General features: G+C 42.5%; 1 protein-coding gene across 3 annotated transcripts in view; it reads left to right on the top strand.

Moving 5' to 3' along the window:
• MACROD2 (mono-ADP ribosylhydrolase 2) overlaps window positions 1–23,082 on the top strand; it is a 1,343,640-nt gene that overhangs the window by 60,593 nt on the left and 1,259,965 nt on the right. For all 3 annotated transcript variants that reach the window (XM_045009265.1, XM_045009263.1, XM_045009264.1), the window contains exon 3: window positions 7,210–7,317. In XM_045009265.1, the coding sequence (XP_044865200.1) occupies window positions 7,210–7,317 (108 nt within the window). The remainder of the gene's footprint in view (window positions 1–7,209; window positions 7,318–23,082) is intronic.

Genomic DNA, 23,082 nt, shown 5'->3' with positions numbered 1-23,082 from the left:
AGAGTCTTGGGGAGCATCTCATGGCAGGTGGGGTCTGTGCGCAGGGGCCAGCTCCATGGGGCATCACAGCTGGCACCGGGCTCCTTCAGGGGAGAGGCAATACTGTGACAGGGCATACCATGGAGTGTGCAGAGGCAACCCAGCTTGGGGAGCAGGGCAGGGAGGGCTGCCCCGCAGCCAGACAGCACCTTTGCTCCCACAGCATGGAGGGCCAGGGGCCCGAGTAGGCTGGGCAATTCCCACTAGCTTCCAATTGACTGGCATCTGGCAGTTCAGGTTTGGAAGAAGTATAGAATTTGCAAAAATTTGCCTTTGGGACATGCTCAAAATAGCTTGTTAGTTACTTAGTTGTTTTCTGAATATGTTTTCTGAATATACTCACACACTTTCATAAAGCACTTTGAAAACCAAACATGAATGATCATTTTATATATTGACAATATTAAGAAACCAATAGCATGAAAGAGTCCTAATGCCAACGCTTGCTGTTGCCACTAGACAACGCTGTCTTCACCAAGCCAAGGATATAATATAGGAATGCTGATCCCTCAGCATTCTGTTGTTGTCCAGCAAATAGTTGTATAACCTACTGGCAAAGGAGGTGTTGCCCACAGGATAATAGCAGTAGTAGGCTATCAGCTAGTGGCTGTCCGAAATAGATTGCGGTCCGTTAAGCTTGGTATTGAGTAAGGAAAAACAGGCAGGACCAGAATAACAGTGAAAAGCCAAGTGGCTGCGTTTATTTGGGGGATAATTACAACTTGGGCCGGGGGAGCAGGCAACTTTGGCTGGGATGGTATCAAAATTACAAACACACCCCAAAACACAGTAATAATACACTTTGTACTGCTCACCACACCACACCAAATAGGCAGACACACCAATCTTACAAGATAGGAATCGGGTTTGTCAGGGCGGTACCCGGTGCAACACAGAACAGAGACCCACGGGCCACTGCCTCAGCCACCCTTGCTTTCACACTAAGGGTAACCCAGAGTGTGGTGCGGCTGCAGCTGGGCAGATTCCACTCACTCAGACCACGGGGACGGGAACCCCTTGGTCTGCTAATCTCCAGGTGGAGACAGCTCCCAGATTCATTCACTCTGGACAAAGACAGAGCAGTGATTCACACACACAAAATAGTTTGCAATTAACAATTTTCTAACAACTAGAACAATTATACAAGCTAGCTAAGCAATTGTGTAATTCTGAGCTCATTAATACAATCCTGACATCCTGAGTAGATACTTGGTACTGAGATAGGGAGGGGAAAAACAAGAGGCTAGATAAGCTAACTGTCAGACATCAAAAAGCAAATACCGCACTCCAGGCGCAGCTGACCAGCAGAACAGACACCAGAAGCATGACGAGCTGACAGGGATCGGGTCCAAACGACAATGAATCCAAACGATACGACACGAGCGCGCTTTACCGGGAGGAGACCCTGGCCGAAAGGGTGATCAGGTCCTTCAGCTAACACGCGGATGCTCCACACAAATTTTGGGGGGAAATGTAGTTTTAGTGAGAGGTCTCACTCCCTCGTATCGGTATCTGATTGGCTCCCTGGTCCCTCCTCCCTCCAGGCTTCGAGCAGTTGCCACCCCACGTCAGCAGGATTTGCACACGGCACACTGGAGTTGACAAGTAAACAAGCTTGACCCTTAGATGACTGGGTCCAAAAAGAGCGGGAAAGTGAGTCGCTGGGCAGGATTAACCTGACCTCCAGACGACCGGCCCAAAAAACAGGTTGCCGGGCAGAACCAGGCCTTCACACACAGAACTAGCCTGGCCTTTAGATGGCCCAGCAGGAGAGAGAAAAAAAAAAGAAAACAGGAGAACATACACAGCCAGTGTTGCTGGGCAGGACTGAGTCTCTGCCCTCTCCTATACAACAAGAACCTGGTCCAAGATGGAGGCAGTCCTGTCCTTTTAACAGGACAAGATGGCCGTGGACCGACAATTGGCCATTCAAAGCCATAACTTCGTTTCGGATTGCGACAGTGGCATTCCTTAAGTTTGATAACATCAGTGGAAAATAATCAGCTGTTTTGTAACTCTCCAGAATTATTTTAGACTCTATCTTTAAAGGGAAGACTTCAAAGGAGCATGTCGCTGCTTTAGATGAGTTGCAGAGCTTTTCTGAATCATCTCGTAGATCTCAGCCCAGCCCCTGCTGCCTCAAACTGTCACTTAATACAATTTTTCACAATGCTGAATCATAAAGCAACCACTTGTGTTAGCTAACGGGGGTTTAATTCCATCCCAGCTGATTTCCTTTAAAGAGTCAGAAGCAGTTATCCTCAGGAGAACAAGTAAACCTAGTGGGGCAGTGCTGCTCCATCGCCAGTCAAGATGCTTCAGTTTCACAAGTATCAGAGGGGTAGCCGTGTTAGTCTGGATCTGTAAAAGCAACAAAGAATCCTGTGGCACCTTATAGACTAACAGACGTTTTGCAGCATGAGCTTTCGTGGGTGAATACCCAACTTCTTCAGATGCAAGTGCATCTGAAGAAGTGGGTATTCACCCACTTGCATCTGAAGAAGTGGGTATTCACCCACGAAAGCTCATGCTGCAAAACGTCAGTTTCACAGTCAGCCTGAAAAAGATCGAGGTTATGTACCAGCACCAGGCCACCAGCATCACGAACACCATGATCCCATCAACACAATTGACAACACACCCTCAACTCAGTCAGGAAATTCTGCTGCCTGGGTAGCATACTTTCCAGCAATGCCAGGTTGTATGATGAGATCATTCAGTACCTGGCAGAGGCCAGTTTGGCATTTGGCAGGCACACCAACAGGCTCTGGAGTAGGTGTGGAGTCTGCCACAGAATTAAGATAAAAATCGATTCTGCTGTTGTACTCACCTCACTCCTCTATGGCTGTGAGACATGGATGCTCTACCAACATCACATCAAGCAACTGGAGAGCTTCCATCTTTGCTACCTAAGATCCATGTACAACATCAAATGGCAGGACAGGATCCCCAATACTGAAGTCCATGGGAGGTGGCAAATTCCCATCGAGAGCATGCTCATCAGCGCTCAACTTTACTGTGTCGGACATGTATACTGAAAGCAGTGTTGTACAGCCAGCTGAGCACAGGAATGCATTTTAAGGTCGACACATCTTTAGACAACTTGAAGGCCAACCTCAAAGAATTCAAGATAGACCTTAGAACCTGGGAGCTTGTTGCACTGGACAGATGCAGATGGAGAGGTCTGAGCCATGAGGCCGTGCCCACTTTTAAGGAGTGATATGTGAGGTCTCTGCAGGAGAAGGGAGCATACTTAAGGCCAGTGCCTCAAACCTTTTTCCAAACGATGACTACACTTGAAAGATATGCAGTCACATTTGCAAATCCAAGATCGGATTTGCTTTGCACATGAGAATCCATGGAAACAAACCCAGAACTCATGTCCATGCTAGCTGAATGCTCATCCACTGAAGTGACGGGAGAATCCAACAGTCATTGATCAAAAGTGGAGATTGTGATCTAAGGACTTTGGGATGAATGTTTGGAAGGGAGATAACTATGTGCATTGAAAAATGGATTTCGATAATGGCTGGATGTATGGCTCTTGAACAAATGGCACCATCCATCCCCTAAGTGCTTGTCAGAGTTTTTCACTGATGATGTCAACAAATTCTGATCTTTGTTCTTACAAATGTTTATGGCTCTAGATGGTGGTTCTCAAAAAGTTTGAATAAGCAAAGAGTTGCTTTGTCTTCAGACTGAAGCTCCTGGTCTAAAGCAGAGCTAATGAGATTATATTTTTTTGGTCACCTGCATAGTAGAAGAAATATCAACTCTTCAAGCACAAATCAAAGCAAAACTAAGTACTACAAGGATTGGTAAATAGGTTGAAAGGAAAGTGTGCCAAATGTGCCAGAATTTTACACATTTCTCTCATTACTCCCACTAAATCTTCCCTTTAGCTTTTTGTAATGAAGGATTTAATTTCATTGAGGTTTGAAAATGCCTTCTCATTAAAATTGTCAGTTTGACAGTTCAGTTTCACTTGTGACTTGATGTGGGCTTGAGTCCAAGCCCAAAGAGGAGTGACTACAATAATACGCCGAAAACTTACTCTAAAAATGTCATCTTAGTACTGTAATTATGATGCAGACTCCCACAGTACAGGAATGAACATATGTTTGGTTTACTGTTTAAAACATGACTTAACGTATGTACTGATAAATTACTGACAGATCTGGCAGCTGCCTTTTATGCTCTAAAACTGAGATGAGCTGGCAACATATATAATCAGAAGGCAAAATGAGTTTCCCCCCTCCTACTCTAAGTTTACAAAAAATGTTTAAACTGTAAGTGTGTAAAGCCTAATGGGCGTGTAGTCTTTTGCCCTCAGTGATTTAGACCATTTGGACCGTATCTGGTTGCTACCTGCAGTTTTAGATTTATTCACAATCGTTGCCCATCAACAACTCAAGCACCTTGGGCCCTACAGATAGGGGCTGGCTCCAGGAAGTGTTGCCTCTCCCTGGAGGAGCCCAGTGCCGGCTGGCAAGAGTGCACTGGGGCACGGCTTGAATCTGTGCCACCCGTCCTGCCTGGGGAGCCCCCGGCCATGCAGAGGCGGTCCAGCTTGGGAAAAAGGGCAAGGAGCGCTGCCAGGCAGCCAGCCAGCACCCCAGCTCCCACAGTGCAGAAAGCTAGGGGCCTGAGCACGCCATGTGGCTCCCACCAGCTTCTGATCTGTTGGTTCCTGGCAGGAGACAACGTTTTTCAAACTGTGAGGCATGTTGCCACGGTTTGAAAACCTCTGTGCTAAATGGAAGGCAGAAATCTGGGGGTGGGGGCACGTGACTCCATGTGCCCCCTTACACTGCTCCATTTTTTCACCCCCACTGTTTTGTGCCCTGGGCAGCTGGTCCGCTTGCCCCGCACTGGTTGCACCCTGATGTAATGATGGGGTTCTGTGTGTCTGGGGTGTCTGGGCTAATTGTATGACCCTTGCAAACCAATCATATAAGTTTTTTATGATGGACTTGTTTAGGCTTTTCTTAGGCTTTCTTTTCTTAGGATTTCTTTTATCCTTGTTTGCTTCTTACCTAAAGGCTGGAGTTCGTGTAGCTGTTCTAGTAGTTAAGAGGTGCTTTAGTAACTAATGCTGCAATTTAGATTCCCCTCATTCTCCCACTCCCTTCCCCAGCATGTATGGTTTTGGTTGTGTTTGTGATTTGTTGCTTTTTGTGCCATGGCTGTTATCAAATAGACATCCATGAAAACAAATTCTAAAAATGTTTACATACAGAGTTTTTTCTCTACGTGTTCAGATATGGAATCATAAAAATGTAGGGCTGGAAAGGACTTCCAGAGATCAAGTCCAGCCCCTGTGTTTAGGTTTACTTGGTCCTGTCTCGACCATCTCTGACAGTATTTTGTCCAACCTTTTCTTAAAAACCTCCAGTGATGGGGATTCCACAATTTCCCTTGGAAGCCTATTCCAAAACTTGACTTCCCTTATAGTTACAAAGTTTTTCCCTAATAGCTAACCTAAATCTCACTTGTCACAGATTAAGCCCATTTTACTACTTGTCCTACTTTTGGTGGACAGGAACAATTGATCACCACCCTCTTTACAACAGCCCTTAACATATTTGAAAGTGGTTATTAGGTCCCTGCTTAGCCTTTTTTTTTTTTTTGAAGACCAAATATTCCCAGTATTTTTAACCTTTCCTCATGGGTTAGGTTTTCTAAATCTTGCATTGTTTTTGATGTTGTCCTCTGGACACTCTCCAATATGTCCACATTTTTCCTAAAAAATAAAATAAAAATGTGGCACCCAGAATTGAACCCTGTACTCCAGTGGAGGCTTCACCACTGCTGAGTAGAATGAGACAATTACCTCCAATGTCTTTCTTATGACACTCCTGTTAATACACCTCAGAAAGACATTAGCTGTTTTCTCGACTACATGGTTGACTCCTAAGCCATTTTGTGATGCACTGTAACCCCAAGACTATTTTTAGCAGCACTACCACCTAGCCAGTTATTACCGATTGTTGTAGTTGTGCATTTCATTTTTTTTCTTCTTAAGTATAGTACTTTGCATTTGTCTCTATTGAATTCCATTTCTTTGGATTGCAGACCAATTCTCCAATTGTTAAGGTCATTTTGAATTCTAATTCTGTTTTCTAAGTGCTTTCAACTCCTCACAGCTTGGTGTCATTTGCAGATTTCATAAGCATACTCTCCACTCCATTATCTAAGTCATTAATGAAAATATTGATTAGTATGGGATCCAGGAGAACCTCCTGAGGGACCCTGCTAGAAATACCCTCCCAGTCTGACAGCGAACCATTGATAACTATCTTTAAGTATGTTTTTTCAACCAATTATGCACCCACCTCTCAGTAATCTCATCATCTTTCCCTAGCTTGCTTATGAGAATGTCATTTGGGACTGTAAAGCCTTATTAAAATATTTCCTCTCAATTCCCCCCCCCCCCCCAATCCACTAGGTCAGTAGCCCTGTCAAAGAAGGAAATTAGGTTGGTTTGGCTTGATTTGCTTTTGACATTCATTCTGGCTATTCTGTATAACCCTATTATCCTGTAGGTGCTTACAAATTGATTAATAATTTATTGACATTTAAGGGGCTTTGTTTTTAAGCAAAAACTTCCAAAACATAAATTAGTGTAACTGGTACAGTAGCTATCAAGTGCTTGTGTCCCTTTTTGGGCTATCAGTGCCCTCTAGGGGTAAAACTGAAAATTGTCATAACTACTCATTTTCTCAAGAATAACCACATAGGTTAAGATTTTGTCAGTTATTTTTAGTAAAAGTCACTGACAGGTCTGGGGTAACAAAATTTGACCCATTGGTGACTTTTACTGAAAATAATGAGAGAGAGAGGGAGGGCGGGAGGGGGAGGAATGATACCTGGATCCCCATAGAGAAATGGAGGTGGCTGACAGTCCCAGCTCCACCGCCATGGGGAGAAAAGGAGGGCACAGTCCCGGCTCCAGCCCCTGCCAAGGCTGCAGGGTGGGGGCACACGAGCGGCTCCAGCTGCAGGAGGTGGGCGCACAGATGATAATTAGATATTATGTTAAGCTGACAATTGTAGTGTAATGGAATCCTTTATTGAATCTTGTCTCCATGTTTTAAACTTCTAATGCAAGATGTTACAATTGTTCATATTCTGATCATTCATAATTTCCCCCCTTTTTTTGGTTTGCAGATGAAAACACTAAGGAAGCTTTGCAGGTGAAGAAAAGTCTGAGTGAGAAGGTTTCTCTCTACAGAGGTGACATTACATTGCTTGAGATTGATGCTATAGTTAATGCAGGTAAGTAATATTTTAATGTGGTTATATTTAGAAACTTGCAGTATTATTTACAGTTCTGGGGGGAAAAAAGATATATAACATGACTACATTATGTGGAAACCATAACACATAGAAACTGCTGCTCATAAAGTTTGCAATCTGTGTACAGCAGATAATTCCATTCTGTGTGCCATTATTGTTAAGACTTTTGTAAAAGCACAAACTATACATTGGGTGTACGATATAAGATCACTCATCTCTATTTTTTTTATTAATTTGGAGAATTTGCGCTTTGTGCCAAAACACTAAAATTAGATGTTACAGATTAGACTACTGTAATATGATGTACCTGAGGCTGAAGAATGCAGCAGTTGATTTATTTTTAAAGTATTTCATTGGGAGATGAGAATTTTGGGAACTGCATTAACTTCTTACTGGGTTTTATGTATATCTTAAAGTTTTGGTGTTAACACGTAAAGTCCTGAATGGCTCACTTGAGAGACCATCTATCTCCCTATACTGTACTGCCAGGTTACATTCAACAGAGACTCTGGAGCTGTTTTGAGAGAGGATGCTGCTGGCAGCACATTCTCCATGAAAGAAGGCCCCATTACTTGGGCATTCATTCCCCTCCATGGTAGGAAATAGCCAGAATGTCTTGACCTTTGGTGGTGTTTGTACTGTGCCAACAATTTGTTTAGGCATTTGGAGAGAGTTGTGGAACTATTTTTCACAGTGGAGTATCTTTGTTGTAGTTATTGGGTGTAACAGACGTAATTTAAGAGTGCTGAGTTACTTGGAAGTTGTTCCTGTGGTATTGTCTATTTAAATATTGCAAGGATACACAGAGCCTGACAAAAGTTTTTGTATTGTATAAAGAAATAACATTAGGGGTTTTTTTTGTTAGCATTAAGTCTTTTTTAAAATTTAACCTCACAAAAATGTTGTGGGAGCTGGTTGGATTCTCACAAAGATTTAAAACAGCTGATATGGAAGGAGCTAAATGAAAGAAGAAGAATGTATTAATCCAAGGTATTGAATATCTATCAAATACTTATGCAAATAGTTATGAAAAAGTGTGAATTATACTGAATGGCAAAGTGTTGTTAAATTTTAGTAGACTATTTTAAATAGACAGTGTCTGTGAAAAACATGCTGATGTTTCTCAATGCTGTTTCTTACATAGAGTGCATTCAATTTTCAATCATGAGGGGAGGGGAAGAATTATTTCTGGTTTATTTCTTTCCAGATCCCAGTCTGTAGTGTTACTCCAAGCATCGCAGCTAAATGCAAGGTGGAACAATTGCTAAACAAGCTGTTTAATTGTTAGGTTAATTCCTAAACTAGCAGAATTTCATTAGAATTTATGACTCTATGGGAAAAAAAATCCATGAAACCATGTTGCACTAAACTTGCAATTGTTAGCTGAGCTGTAAATACACAATTTTTTTTTAATCCTGTATTTTACTATTGAAGCCATGGATGGTGGGTGAAGCTTCCCCTTGGGGAGACTAGTCCGCTGCTCTCAGCCCCCCTGCATGGCCCCAGCCAGGATGGACGGGAGTGGGTGCTGAGAGCTCAGTCAGCGTCATGGGAATGGAGATGGGGCAGGGGACGGGACTGAGAGCTCAGGACTGCAGCAGAGCCCCTCCTCTGCCCCTTTCCACCCCCACTCCCTCATTTCCACCCCCACGGCCCTGAGATGGGAAAAGCTCTGTGCCCCTGCCATGGCCCTGGGGCCGCAGAGGAAGCCAGAGCTCCTCCAGTCACAGGGCCATGGCGGGGGAGATGTTTCCAGGGGTCCCACAGTGGCTAGTGCCCTTGGACACAGTGCCCCCGTCCCTCCCCCCATGGCATGATGTTGGCAGAGGCTTGGGCTCCCCAAGCCTCCATTACTCGCCGCCCGTGGTTGAAGCAGCATTAATGGCCCCTTGTTATTTAGGACATGCAGTTTATCTCAATGCAACAAAACATTTTGTTCATTATCTTGCTCTGTCTCTGTTATATTTAGAAGTAGGTAACTTGGAATTGGAGGGAAGCTGTTTTCCAAGTATTAACCTAATTCCTTCACAAAGGCACAAGATGATATACACTGGCGTTCTGTTTGTATTTTACTTGGTCTTTACTGAAACCCTCAGAACAACTGAGTAGTGCTTGAAAAGGAAGCTGCCACATATGGTGTTTTTTGTTTTTATAATTTGTCTCTCTCTTGCTTGGAGACAAAAGACTGCAGCTGGCTGAAATTTTTTGACTGTTTATCATAAAGGCCTTTTATCGTTTTGAGGGAATTTTTTTTGCAACTTTAAAATTTTATGTTTTTCAATTAAATTGGATAAATATTTAGGTTTTTCTTTGTTTTTTGGCTTATCAGTTTTCCTCCCTCCACACCTTTCCCTATCTTCCTTGCCTTTCATGCCCCCTTTTTGTTATAGAGGGGAGGGGAAATGAGACAGGTTGACTGGTGTGGAGGAAAGAAACAGGATGGGGGAACAGAAGAAATCAGAGAAACTTTAAACCAAAATTGTTTTGAATAAGAGAAAAATGACCTCCTTTTGAAACCTGCAGAATGAAAATGAATTTGCAATTTTGATTTTTTTTGTGAATCATTTTTTTTTCCAACCAGGTCTGCTAAAGACCCAGTCTACTCCTATGATTTTTCTTCCCAAAACTTGCAACGATTATTTCTAATCTGAGAAACTGCAACATGATTACAATCTGAAAGATAAAGTATTACACTCAACCATTGCCAATAAAAATATAAGAAAACTGTCATGGTAATGTAAAGGAGATGTTAAAATCTTTCTCCCTGGATAATGCTTCACTAGCGATTACCAGGGCTTTGTGTATTCTCTGGTCATAGATTTTTGGAAAGTGATTGTGCAGTAAATTCTAATTTTTTCAGGTTTTTAAAAAAAAAGTTTCTAACCCTTATGATTGCAGTAAAAAGCTTCTCTTTTCTACTTTATTCACATTTAAATAATTTGAGGGCTGGAGAAAATGCCTTAAAGTGAGACACACAAAGAGCTCTCTATCTGTTGAGTTTATCAAAAAGAAGATTGAGGTGACTTAATTAGTATACAAGTTCCTTCATGGTCATGGAGAGATAAGACCGCCTCTAAAGGGCTCTTTTTAATCTAGTGGAGAAAATCATAACAAGAACCTATTGCTGGAAGCTGAAGCCAGACAAATACAAATTTAAAATAAGGCACAGATTTTTAACAGTGGGGTGATTAACCATTGGAACAAACTACCAAAAACTGTCTTTTTTGATGCCTTCAGATGAAGACTGATGCCTTTCTGGAAGCTGTGTTATCCAAACCAAGTTCAGGGTTATTCTGAACCCTGTACTTTAGGGCTATAGGGTTCAGAATAACTGGATGGATGAAATGTAATGGTCTATGATATAGAGGAGGTCAGAGTAGATGATCTAACTGTCCCTTCTGGCCATAGACACTATGAATCTATAAAAAGGTGCAGCTTTGCTGTCCTGAGACTGTAGGCAGCCTGAAAATATTTGGAAGCTGTATATTGTTCTGTTTAATCTTAACGAGTTTAGCTCTGAAACCTAATAAGTTTTAAAACTTCACTGCAGCTTATAATGAGCAATGATATCCAGGTGATGTCCCACAGTTCCAAATTTTCTTCCTCTTCTCCCCGCGAATCAAGTCTTGTTTACACATTTCTCCCTAGCAAATTTTATGTTGCAGATCTATATTGTCAGTACTAAAATATTTTGCAAATTCAAAACTGGAACTGAAAGGAGAGCATGAAATAAACTGAATTAATACAATTTATTTTTTTTTCCACTTTTATTTTATTGAAAATCTTAATTTTTTAAATTTGAATTAAGCTGCCACAGAGTTTCCACTCTGCTGCCACGGTTTGCCATAGAATTTGCTACAGAATACATACGTTGTAGGATCAATCCAGGTGGATTATATTACATCATGAAGTTAATTTAGAAGTTTAGGAAACAGAAACAAACCAAACCAACGATCATGTCTCAGCTTATGTGAAAAGTGCCGCATGCTATTCTAGTGTAGGATACTCATTCACTTGGCAAAACTGTGCCAATGTTTTACGAAAAAACAGACCAAAATTTTTTTTTTTAAACCTAGGAATAGTGATCTGGAAATAAAATATTCAGTGACAGGGAATGTGGAAACAGCCAGGTGAAGCAATAGGTACCCCTTTAGTAGTGTCACTTACTTGCTTTTTGTTGAGAACTCTCCTTAAGACTAATTGGAGAAAAAATTTAAATATCATCACTCAATTGTTGAAGTAGTTCTGACTGATACTGGCCATATGGCCAATTGCCTGTAGCTTTGTAGAGTTGCTGGAGAATGTATGCTGCCAGTAAGGGCTGTCAGCTTGTCTCTCACCACCATCTAGTCTGTGTGGCCTCAATTTCACAGTGGGCTGAGCACCTTGACCCTTGATCCTTCAAAGCATTAAGCACCTGTTTTACTTTAAGCACCAGTAGTCCCTGTGAAGTGAAGCATGTGCTGTTTGCTGGATTGGGGGCAAAATGCTCAGCATCTTTCAAGATCAAGCCTTTTATCTCTGTGAGCAGAATGTAAACTTGATCCCTTCCTCACTCCATGTAGGTAAGAGTCCCTGCCTGTGTCTCCTTCCTTTCTGCCCCCTCATCTGAAAATAGGAGCATTTTAAAATAGAGCCACAACACAGAGAAGCATTTCCTCTGTGAACTCAGTGCAGCCCTTCCTGATCCATTGGTGGAATTACAAGCAGTGGCAAAGTGACTGTATTCAAGGGGTGGTGATTTATCATCCAATCACAGCATATGCTTTTAAGAGTGTGAGAAAAATCTGGCGGTTTTTCGCCGGATCACTTTCCCAATGAAGTTCAGGGAAGAAAATGTTTTTGATATTCATTTACACAAAAGTTCTAAGTTTAAGTGATGAAGTCAAAATTTCTTTGTGCCTGGACATGGGAAAACTAGTTTTTTTCACTTTTTCTAGTTTACAGATTAAAGGTTTTTAATCACATACAGTAGAACCTCAGTTATGAACACTAGAATTATGAACTGACAGGTAAACCACACACCTCATTTGGAACCAGAAGTACACAATCAGGCAGCAGCAGAGACCGAAAGGAAAAAAAAAAGGCAAATACAGTATAGTATGGTGTTAAGTGTAAACTACTGGAAAAAAAAAGATTTGACAAGGTAAGGAAACTATTTCTATGCTTGTTTCATTTAAATGAAGATGGTTAAAAGCAGCATTTTTCTTCTGCATAGTAAAGTTTCAAACCTGTGTTTGAAAGAATAACCATAACGTTTTGTTCAGAGTTACGAATAACCTCCATTCCCCAGGTGTTTGTAACTCTGAGGTTCTACTGTACATGGACTTTTTGTTTTTTAATTTAAATGTAATCACAAAAGATGTTACGAGTGTTCAAAAGTGTTCTAAAATGCTTTTGGCTGCAAAAAACTTCAATATAAACAGATACTCAGTTTAACCTTAGTTAAACAAGGAAATCTGTTCTCACTCTCAGTATCTCTATTTATTTGAGTTCTCTTGTGTATATCTACTTTTATATGTTCCATTGTTTATTAAAGGAGTTACAAAAGTTGATGAGTCTACAAAATCGAATTAACCATTTGAATACTGTCCAACATATGAGTTACTCGGGGCAAAACTCAACAAGAAGTTGTATTCATGTTCATGAAGTGCCAGCCCTAAAAATCACTACTGAAAACAGGAATGAGAATGGTGTGCTGTAATTTACCTGTACTGTTGACAGTTTCCACATTGTATTTTCCCTAAGTGTTCAGATAGCAGAGTGATGAGTATAACATCTAGGCTGGTTTATTCTGAAACTAATGTAAATGGCAGTAAATTTTTCTGTTCTTGGGTTTGGTAGTTCACTATGCATTTTGCAGTCATGTTTCCTTCTTGAATTTCTGGCAAATAAATTAGATCACTTCAAAGCTGAAGTTTTTCATTGAAAATAACTCATTTCTTAACATTAAATTAATGTGTTTCTTTACACTGTGGTGTAGAATTGTTTTCATGTGCTTTTGTGCTATCAAAAGAGCCAGGTAGGCATTCTAGATTTTAGTCAACACTAGTGATTGAGCAGAGGCTCTCCTTTGATGTGGACACAGCGGCAAAATGAGGACAGACACATGCCTGGAATTAAGCGGCAGGCCTCAACTTTTATTAAACTGTAACAGAAGGGAGAGCCACTGTTCCCTATCCCCCATACTCTCCTATACCAGGCATTTAATTGGTTACAGTGTTGCCAACCCAGGGATGGGTAAACCTTTTGGCCTAAGAGCCACATCTGGGGGGGGAAATTGCATGCAGGGCCATGAATGTAGGGCTGGGGGAGGGATTGTGGGGTATGGGAGGGGGTGTGGTGTGCAGGAAGGGGTTGGGGGCAGGAGGGGTGTGGGCTGTACAAGGGGGCTCAGGCAGGGGCTTGGGGTGCAGTGAGGGGTGCGGGAGTGGGCTCAGGGCAGGGGGTTGGGGTGCAGGAGGGGTGTGGCAGGAGGGGTTTGGGGTGTGGGCTCCAGCACAGCGCCGCTTATCTTGAGTCGCTCCGGGATGGCAACGGTGCACAGCGGGGATGTCATTGAGATAGTGCACTGCATGAGGCAGACCAGTCTCACGGCCCATTGCCCACTTCAGCATGGAGCTGAATCATTCAAAAGCAGCACATGACACTGAGCACCCTTTGCACATGGCTATCAAAATAGTAATGGCCCTCTAACCTGCTTTAAGTCCCTGGGATGCACTGGAAGCAACCGGAATGCAGACTTCATGTCACATTTTGCCAACAATTCCCCATGGACACATTTCCTAACCATGGCTACTGCAGCATCAAATGACAAATATCTCACTGAACACAGCTGCGGGGGGGTCAGTATGGTCATTTGCTAATGAACCCCGGGGGTAGGACAAGTGATGGATCAGCCTTGTCTTCCCCTTTTGCCTTCTGCAAATCTGGCATTGGAATCGCCTCCCGCTCTCCCTGCTGCTACCTGGACCTGTCCTCTAATAGTATTTGTAGATCTGGTTGTATGTTCCTATTTGACACTCCTGTTAATAAAACTCTCAGGAGAGTAATATTAAGATCTCCAGTATACTGGAATGCCTCAGAAAAAAATGCAAATAGTGTTGAAGCTTCCTGCGATATTTTAATCTTGTCAGATCTCAGTCTAAACCAGGGGTGGGCAAACTTTTTGGGCTGAGGGCCACATCTGGGTGGGGAAATTTGTATGCAGGGCTGGGGCAGGGGATTGGGGTGTGGGAGGGAGTGCAGTATGCAGGAAGGGGCTCAGGACAGGGGATTGGGGCAGAGGAGGGTTGCAGGGTGTATGAGGGGGCTGAGGGCAGGGGGTTGGGGTGCAGGAGGGATGTGGAGTGCAGGAGGGGGCTTGGGGCAGGGGTGCGGACTGTGGGAGGAGGCTCAGGGCAGGGGGTTGGGGTGCCCAGGGGTTCAGCAGGGAGCTCAGGGCAGGGGGTTGGGGGGCAGGAGGGGTGTGGGGTGTGCGAGAGGGCTCGGCAGGGAGTTGGGGGCAGGAGGGGTGCATGGTGCAGGCAGGGGGCTTAGGGCAGGGAGTTGGGGGCGGGGTGCAAGAGAGGTTCGGGCTCTGGGGTGGTAGCGGCATGCACTGGGGCCAGGGCAGGCTCCCTGCATACCTGCTCCGCCCCCGCTGCTCCAGGAAGCGCTGTGGCCCCTGGGGGAGGGGGGCCAGAGGTCTCCACATGCGCTGCCCTTGCTGTGCCTCCAGGAGCCTCCCCCAAACCTCCCATTGGCCGTGGTTCCCCGTTCCCAGCCAATGAGAGCTGCGGGGGGCGGTGCCTGGAGGCAAGGGCCTGGGGGCTGCAGGGATGTTGGGCCAGCTGCTGCTGAGAGCAGTGCAGGGCCCAGGGCGCCACGGGGGGCAATCGGCCCACGGGCCGTAGTTTTCCCACCCCTGGTCTAAATGGAGTCACCCTAGGCCAGTACTTAAATGGGAGACTCAAGGAACACTTGGAGTATTTGAATGATAATGGTGATTCAGTAGTAATAATCCATTCTCTTAAATTAGTAGTGACTCAGACTGTTAAAAGCCACTGGTGAAGGTACTATCTGTTTTTGGTTGAGATGTGAAACCAAGATATTGATCATTTGAGGTCATTAAAGATCTTCTGGAGCTTTCTATAAGATTAGTGTGTTAAAATTTGAAGTGGGTTTTGTCTTCAACCTGGGTTCATTATTTGTAGTCTACTCCAGTTTCCCCCATAGATGGAGATAGCCAGCTTCTGCAGGTACCTTCCAAGGAACATAGGAATAACTCAACAACCTGGAGAAATAGTTACGTTGGATAGCTTTGTCCTAATTTTTATGCCTCTTGGCTTTAACTGAAACATAGTTTCTTCTCTCAAACATCCACATTTTGTATTTATAGCTGGATGGTCAAAGATGACAGGCAGCTGGGTTTTTTTTGTTCCCCCATCAGCCCTGGATAAATTGACAGGAAGATAGGATTGATATAATTTTCTTCAAAGCTCAGTTGCAAAAGATGATTTACTCAGGACTAACAGCCATTTGGTTATACTGTACTGAAGTCTTCTGCGCTCTCACAACAAATGTATGTAGAATCTTGATGTACTGGCATGGTCAGTATAACTTGAGATTACTTAAGGAGATGTGGGTGTTGAATTCCTAGGCTTTCAGTATTGGAGGTACTTCACTCTTTAAGCAGCAGTTCATATTAGTTGGCCCCAGGTTAATGAATGGCAAGCCATCTCTGTGCCATCTTGGGTGATCAGAGAGCATGTATCGAGAGGATTTAAACATTGTCCTCATTTAGGGTCTCAGATTGTGGGAGAGAAGCAGAATGAAAAAACAAGGAATTACTGTTCTATATTTTTCTTTGATGTTGGGAAAACTCTTAATATTCTGACCTTTTCCCAAGTTTGGGACAATTAGGGTATGCAGTGTAAGCCCAGGATTTAAACTCAAGCTCAAACCTAACACCCTCTTCAGTCAACACACAAATCACAGTAACCCAGGGCTTAGAACTAGGGTTCCAGGACACTTGCAGAGTACACTTGGTAAGTTTAAAAAAAGTTAAGTTCTTGTATAGCTTCTTGAAAACACTGTAGCCTGAAACCCTCTATCTACAGAACAGAGTGCATGTTCATTAGTGTGACACTATAAGCATCTGGATGTCCTGATAATAGTGCCAACAGTGTTACTTGCCTGTTAATAAATGGCTTGAATTATTCACATACAGTTAATTTGCTACCCATATTAGTATAAACTGGGGTTATTTCTAAGTGTGTGTCTATACTGCAATGTAAGCCTGCTAGGACCCTAGGTTTGTTAATCTAGGCTTTGAGCATCTGCACTCATTTGTAGCCCTAGATTAGGAATAGTTGAACCATGGATCCCAACCTAGAACTTGAGTGTCTACCCTCAATTATGCAGACCTGAATCCAGCCACCCATTTCCCAGACTTCCTAGCACCTTCCCAAAATGTGGTTGCTCTAGCCCTTTGTTCGTGGTGCACTGTGGGAAAACTTGACTGTCCACCAAACTTGACTTGTCCAGAGGAAAGAAAATTGGCCCATGGAATTGTGGGATACTTTTGGCAGGCTCACAGAGCATGAGTGCAATGGACCTATGTCTACATTGCAAAGCCCTAGAGCTTGAAGCCTAGGTCCTGCTGTGACCCTCCACCACCTTGGGGTCCTGGAACCCTAGGTCTAAGCCCTGGGTTACTGTTATTTGTGTGTTGACTGAAGAGGGTGTTAGGTTTGAGCTTGAGTTTAAATCCTGGGTTTACACTGCATACCCTAATTGTCCCAAACTTGGGAAAAGGTCAGAATATTAAGAAAGAGTTTTTTTCCATCTAAGCAAATGGACAGAAAGTGCAATAAATCAGATGTATTTATTTCACTGAGAAGTTAATAACATACTAAAGAATCGGCAATAAAAACGTTAGTGGTTAAAATAACACTCATCTCCCTTCGTATTTTGTCTAATTTCCTTTAAAGCTCAGATGGTACTTGAGTTTACATTCACTACCACTTCACAGCACTCTTACTGTCCACTCAAAGGATTTCCTCTTCACCGTATTGTGACATCACATTGATTCTCCTTGGGAGCTCAGCAGGGATTCAGGAATCTGTCAAGTGCTTGGCCAGTAGTATTAGTAAAATGAGGGGGAGCTCTGACATGAGGGTACTATTTCCCTGTTGGGTTTTACAACACTTAGGGCTTGGCTACACTTGAGAGTTGCAGCGCTGGTGGAGGCTTTCCAGCGCTGCAACTTAGTAACTGTCCACACCTGCAAGGCACATCCAGCGCTGCAACTCCCTGGCTGCAGCGCTGGCTGTACACCTGGTCTGCTTGGGGTGTAGCGAGTGCAGCGCTGGTGATGCAGCGCTGCTCGTCAGGTGTGGCCACTCACCAGCACTGTTATTGGCCTCCAGGGTATTAGGAGATATCCCAGAATGCTTTTAACTAAATTACTCTCTTTGTTTTGTTGTGCATGTGGGGCTCCGGGAGCTGCTTATCTAAAAAACAAACACAGCTCCTGTTTGCTGTGATCAATCTGTAACTCAGTGAACAATCAAATGAGATAAACCCTGTGAATGAGGCAGGCAGGGGGATGAGTGAGTGTTTGCTTGAAGAGAAACAGCTGGGGCGGAAAAAGGGAGTCCATTGGAGCAGCTGCTTATCTGGTCTGCAGGCTGTTTGCAGTTAAGCGTAAGGGGTTGGGAGAATTTTCTGATTTTGCAAGGCAGGGAGCTCATACACAGTGTCGGCTCCAAAAATCCACTCTCTCTCTCTCTCTCTCCCCCACTTTCTGTCACACTACACCCCACCCCCCTGTTTTGAAAAGCACGTTGCTGCCACTGGAACGCTGGGATAGCTGCCCATAATGCATCACTCCCAACAGCGCTGCAAATGCTGCAAATGTGGCCACACTGCAGCGCTGGTAGCTGTGAGTGTGGCCACACACCAGCGCTTTCCCTACACAGCTGTACGATCAGCGCTGTAACTCCCAGCGCTGCAACTCTCAAGTGTAGCCAAGCCCCCACTGTCAGTGTACTAGTACAAGGAAGAGGATGATCCTGGCTAGGTCAGCATGCTGTATGTACGTCTTCAAGACATGCACTGTAGCTAGTTTTCAGACAACTGAAAAAGTGCCATGATTTTAATTACTTTCCTCGCTAAGTCCCTATTCCCATTGTCTGAAGCAAAGGATAGCCTGCATTTTCTGGAGTATAACACCTTTATACTTGCTTATTGCACAAATTGATCCTGCTTTTTGAGGGAGTTAATTAGATTGCATTTATGAAGTAAAATCAGAATTTCACATTAAAAAGGCCGTACATTTATTTTAAAAGCACATACACTTTTAGAAATGGAAAATAACTGGTTTCCCCTGAAAGTTTTTCACTTCATGACTGTTACTTCAGAACTGATTTTAAGTATCCTACTAGTGCAACAGTAGTGTCTTCCTTACTGTTGTTCTCATGTTTCATAATTGTGATGGGACAGCAGATCATCTGCTTGATTTTTTTCCCCTGCTGCTTCTGTCGACCTTGAGGTATAATCTGATTCGCTTTGTTAAATTTCAATTTTATGAAGCATTCCATCCCTTTGCCGTGCCCAAAATTAAACTTCAAGGGAGAGGTATTTTTTTACAGATTAAAAGTGTGAACTGCATATATTATCTCTGAATTATGCTCAAGCGAATGTGTAAGTATAGAAATGTTGACTGGCTGAACTACACCTCCCCATATAAACAGCTTGTTAATGTGCAATCAGTCACTGAAGTTTCCTTGAACTTGATGCTTAATGAACTGGTGGGGAAGAGGCTGAATTCTAATCCAGAATGGATCTGACAGTCTATCAGGCAATTTCACTGATTGCTAATCCATTTCATTTGGTGTTTTAATTTATCACATAGAATTTTCATCTTGTAGCTTTTGAGGCGGAAATTAATTCAGAAGCATGCCCTATAACAGTGAGCTGAGCTGGCCTGCCTGACTATTCTTAGAGTATTTAAGAGTGAGTGGTTTTGAATCTGCAGAATGTGATCTTCTCAAATAAGGTGACATTTATGCACATACCACTTTCTCCATAAATACTTTGCTGAATTTGCATTTAGATGGTAAAAGTATCAATAGAATCAATATTAAAACAAACAGTTTCTGTATGCTAACACCACAAGCCATATAGAATAGACTGACAAGCGGTGGATTTAATTTAGTGTCCTGGATAAGATTTCTTAAGCTACAAACTAACAACTAACTTGATATTGATACAAAAAAGTAATGTAAACCCTTTTTCAGTATCAGAAGTGGAAACAACAGAACATAAGAAATAATACTAAATTGCTTGTAGGGTTTTCCCCTCTTGAGTACTTTCATATAGATGGATTGCAGGCAGTTACTTAACTGAGGCTTTCCTTACATTGCATGTCTTGTAGTGGTATAGCCTACACTGGTTTGTAAAATTCTCAGTAAAATGCTGGTTTTACTGAAGTCAATGACAGAATTATCATGAATTTAATTAGGGCTGGGATTTCACTCCTAATTTAAATGAGCTGCACTGGTGTAAAAAGTGACTTACATAAGTTGGGCTTACTGTATTTTGAAATTTGTGTAGCTGCACTGGTGTGCAGGGAAACCCATACAAGCCCAAATACATTAGTCAATTTAAAAAGACCATTTCAGTGTAAATAGTTGAGAGATATTGCCGTTCCCTATCATCATAGTATGTGTGAATAAGTTAAGGTATTTTGTAGAAAATAGTAAAAGCATTGCTGATGGGTGGTGGACATGTTTAAAACGATTCAGAGGACAGATGCAAGTTTTGTTTTGTCTGGCATGATCTATAGTGAAGAGAGATTAAATTGCATGTCAAGTTAAGAAAAGTGAACCAATAGTTTAAAATGACAAGAACAGAAGCATGCAACAGGAAAAACCATCATACAGAGACTTGATAGAGCATCATCTTAGCTGGTATCTTTGCCAGAAAGTAATTGCTCTGAGAATGTGACAAGGGATAAAGTGTGGGAGATTAGAGTCACCAAGGAATGTACTGCAACAATTCATAATATTGAAAATATAACTGGTAGCAAGTAATTTAGAAATAAGGAACCAGAGGAGAGGATCAGCAAGATTAGTGGAACTACAGACATACAAGGTGAGATAAAAGTTTAATTCTCAAACCTTACAGCACCTTGAAAAAAGATGTACACTACGGTCCGTGAGAAATGAACTTTGCATAGAAAAATAAAGAGCTTATTGATTGAACAGTTATCAGTAAAGTCTCAATTTTTTTGCTGGTGACGACATTGTGAACAGTAGTCTAAGGTAATCCAAACTGGATTGCACTCTAAATGGGAGAGACTAAATTAGCACTAGGGTGGGATCCTGCCTCTTCTCTACCAATCCCCACTGTTGCCTTTTGTATGAAACCACAGCACAACTTCAGTATAGTAAAGGCATTTAGCTTAAACAGCAAATAAAGAATTTTACTCTTTATATTGCAATAGGTTTCTCATGAAATCTCTTAAAAATAAGTTCATTAACTTGGCAAGAACATTGACTGTATATTGAAATTTAAATTGTAAAATGAAGTAATGTTCCACATGCTAATGATTTTTAACAGTTTGGATTGACAACTCCAGATCAAACTTTTCCTTTCTTTATTTTGGTCCATGTTGTGAATCATGAGTAATGTCTCCATCTGTTTGTATTCTAGCTAATGTGACTGTGCATGACATCCTAATTACTCTTATCAGAGCTTTTCTACCTCTTTGTTTTCTTACTAAACTTTTGCATCTATATCTTGTGGCACTGAATTCCACATTAGTTATGCAGTCTGTAAGATTTTATGAGGTCACTGTAGAGTCTGGTCTCACTGATCTGGTCATTGCGGAACATTATACAGATACCCGTGCTGACATATATGAAACTCTTCTTCTGGACAACAGCATGCATGCAATGTTGAGCTCCCTTTTACACATAGTCTATAAAGAAGTGAAATTGTGACTAGTTAGTTCAAAGTTGAGCAATCAACTTGGATTTAAAAAGCAAAAAAGCTCATTTTCCACGAAGTGGGCTGTAGCCCACAAAAGCTTATGCCCAAATAAATGTGTTAGTCTCTAAGGTGCCACAAGTCCTCCTGTTGTTTTTGCGGATACAGACTAACACAGCTGCTACTCTGAAACCTGTCATTTTCCATCTTGCAATCCTTTTCCGACCTCATTGCTTTGCATCCGCTTTGCATCTCTCCACTGCCTCCCTCTTTTCTATTGCATTAAACATAAGCTACTTGTCTTCACTTGGAATGCCCTTTACAACCTCTCTGTTTGTCACAGTTCAAGGCAGTTACACCTATGCTCCCCCTTTGTGGTCCATCAAGGACACTCACTTTAGGCTCCCAGCTTCTCAGCTGCCAGTTGTCTTGGTCAGAGACCCATATCTTTCTCCCCTCCTCACCGGGCTTTTAAAAAGCTGCACAGTTCCCTGCCCTACTTTGTGATATTCCCCAGCAAGCCAGACTGCTTAAACAGGCTGGCATCTGAATGTAGCTTTCTCTTGGAAGGCTGTGAACAGCTGTAATTGCCAGCAGTTGTAAGTCACCACCTAGCCCTTGATAAGCAAGTACATTTATTCTTAAGGTGAAAGCATTAGAGAAAACAACATATGAAAAACATTAATAGTTCATATAGGCATGTGAAAAGCTTACCAGAGATCACCTATCAGTCTTTGGGGGCCTCAGTAGGCCAAAGTCCTTCCAATCTTTGCCAGGAAGGATCGGGACCCTCCGTGGACAGAAGGTCCTGTCCATTTGCTGAAGAAGAAAGAAGGTCCTGAGTCAGTTTAATCTGAGGCTATTTATCCATAAGTCTTTTCTTTGTCTATTCGTCTCTGAAGAATCCAGTGTGAAGTAGTTATATGTGAGCCTCTCACGGTGGTGGTACTGCTCTGGAGGTGTTACAACCTGAGTTAATTTGCCTAATCACCTCCCACTGTTCTTAATTCCTGGAGGAGTTGTGGTCAACTTTCTCCATGGAATTACTGTCTTCTCCTTCTCCATCACGTTAAACATAAGCTACTTGTCTTTACTTTCAAGATGTTGACTCCTGCCTCCAATTTGGCCTGTGATGCCAGCCTCCATCACCCACTTGTTACATTTTCAAACAAGCACCTTTGCACTTTCTTTCATGCTGCCCCTGGCACATCATCCTCAAGGCTAACTCATTATCTTCCTTCAGATCCCTTCTTAAAACTCTCCTTTGCTGCAGTGCCTACAGGAACTTTGACAACGGTATACTGAGACATTGCTTACCATGCTGATCAGTATTGTCTTAGTTTCCTTGTAGTGCCCTGTCGCTGTATTCATCTGTCATTTCTTGTCTTATACTTAGTATGTTTTTGGGGGCAGGGACTGTCTTTTTGTTCTGTTTTTTTTACAGGGCTTAGCACAGTGGGGTCATGGTCCAGGACTAGGACTCCTAGGTGCTATCGTAATTAAAATAGTTATAGTCGTACTAGTAGTTCATGAGTAACTGGATCAAAAATCTATTGGACTAAAGAGGAGAGCTGACAAAAAGCAATATCTGAAATGATGTTTAAATTGTGAGATCTTGTGGCCTGCCAGGATTATAAGTGAATGCAGTATAGTGTAGGAAAGCTGCTGCCCTTTGTTTTTGTTCTCTTCTCCTCCATCTCCCGTTACAAAAAAACAAAAAAGAAACAACAAACAGAAAACAACAACAAAACCTGATATTTTCTCCCT

The sequence above is a fragment of the Mauremys mutica genome, chromosome 3 (genome assembly GCF_020497125.1).
Source record: "Mauremys mutica isolate MM-2020 ecotype Southern chromosome 3, ASM2049712v1, whole genome shotgun sequence".
Taxonomy (NCBI): Eukaryota; Metazoa; Chordata; order Testudines; family Geoemydidae; genus Mauremys; species Mauremys mutica.
This window is presented reverse-complemented; position numbering and strand designations above follow the sequence as displayed.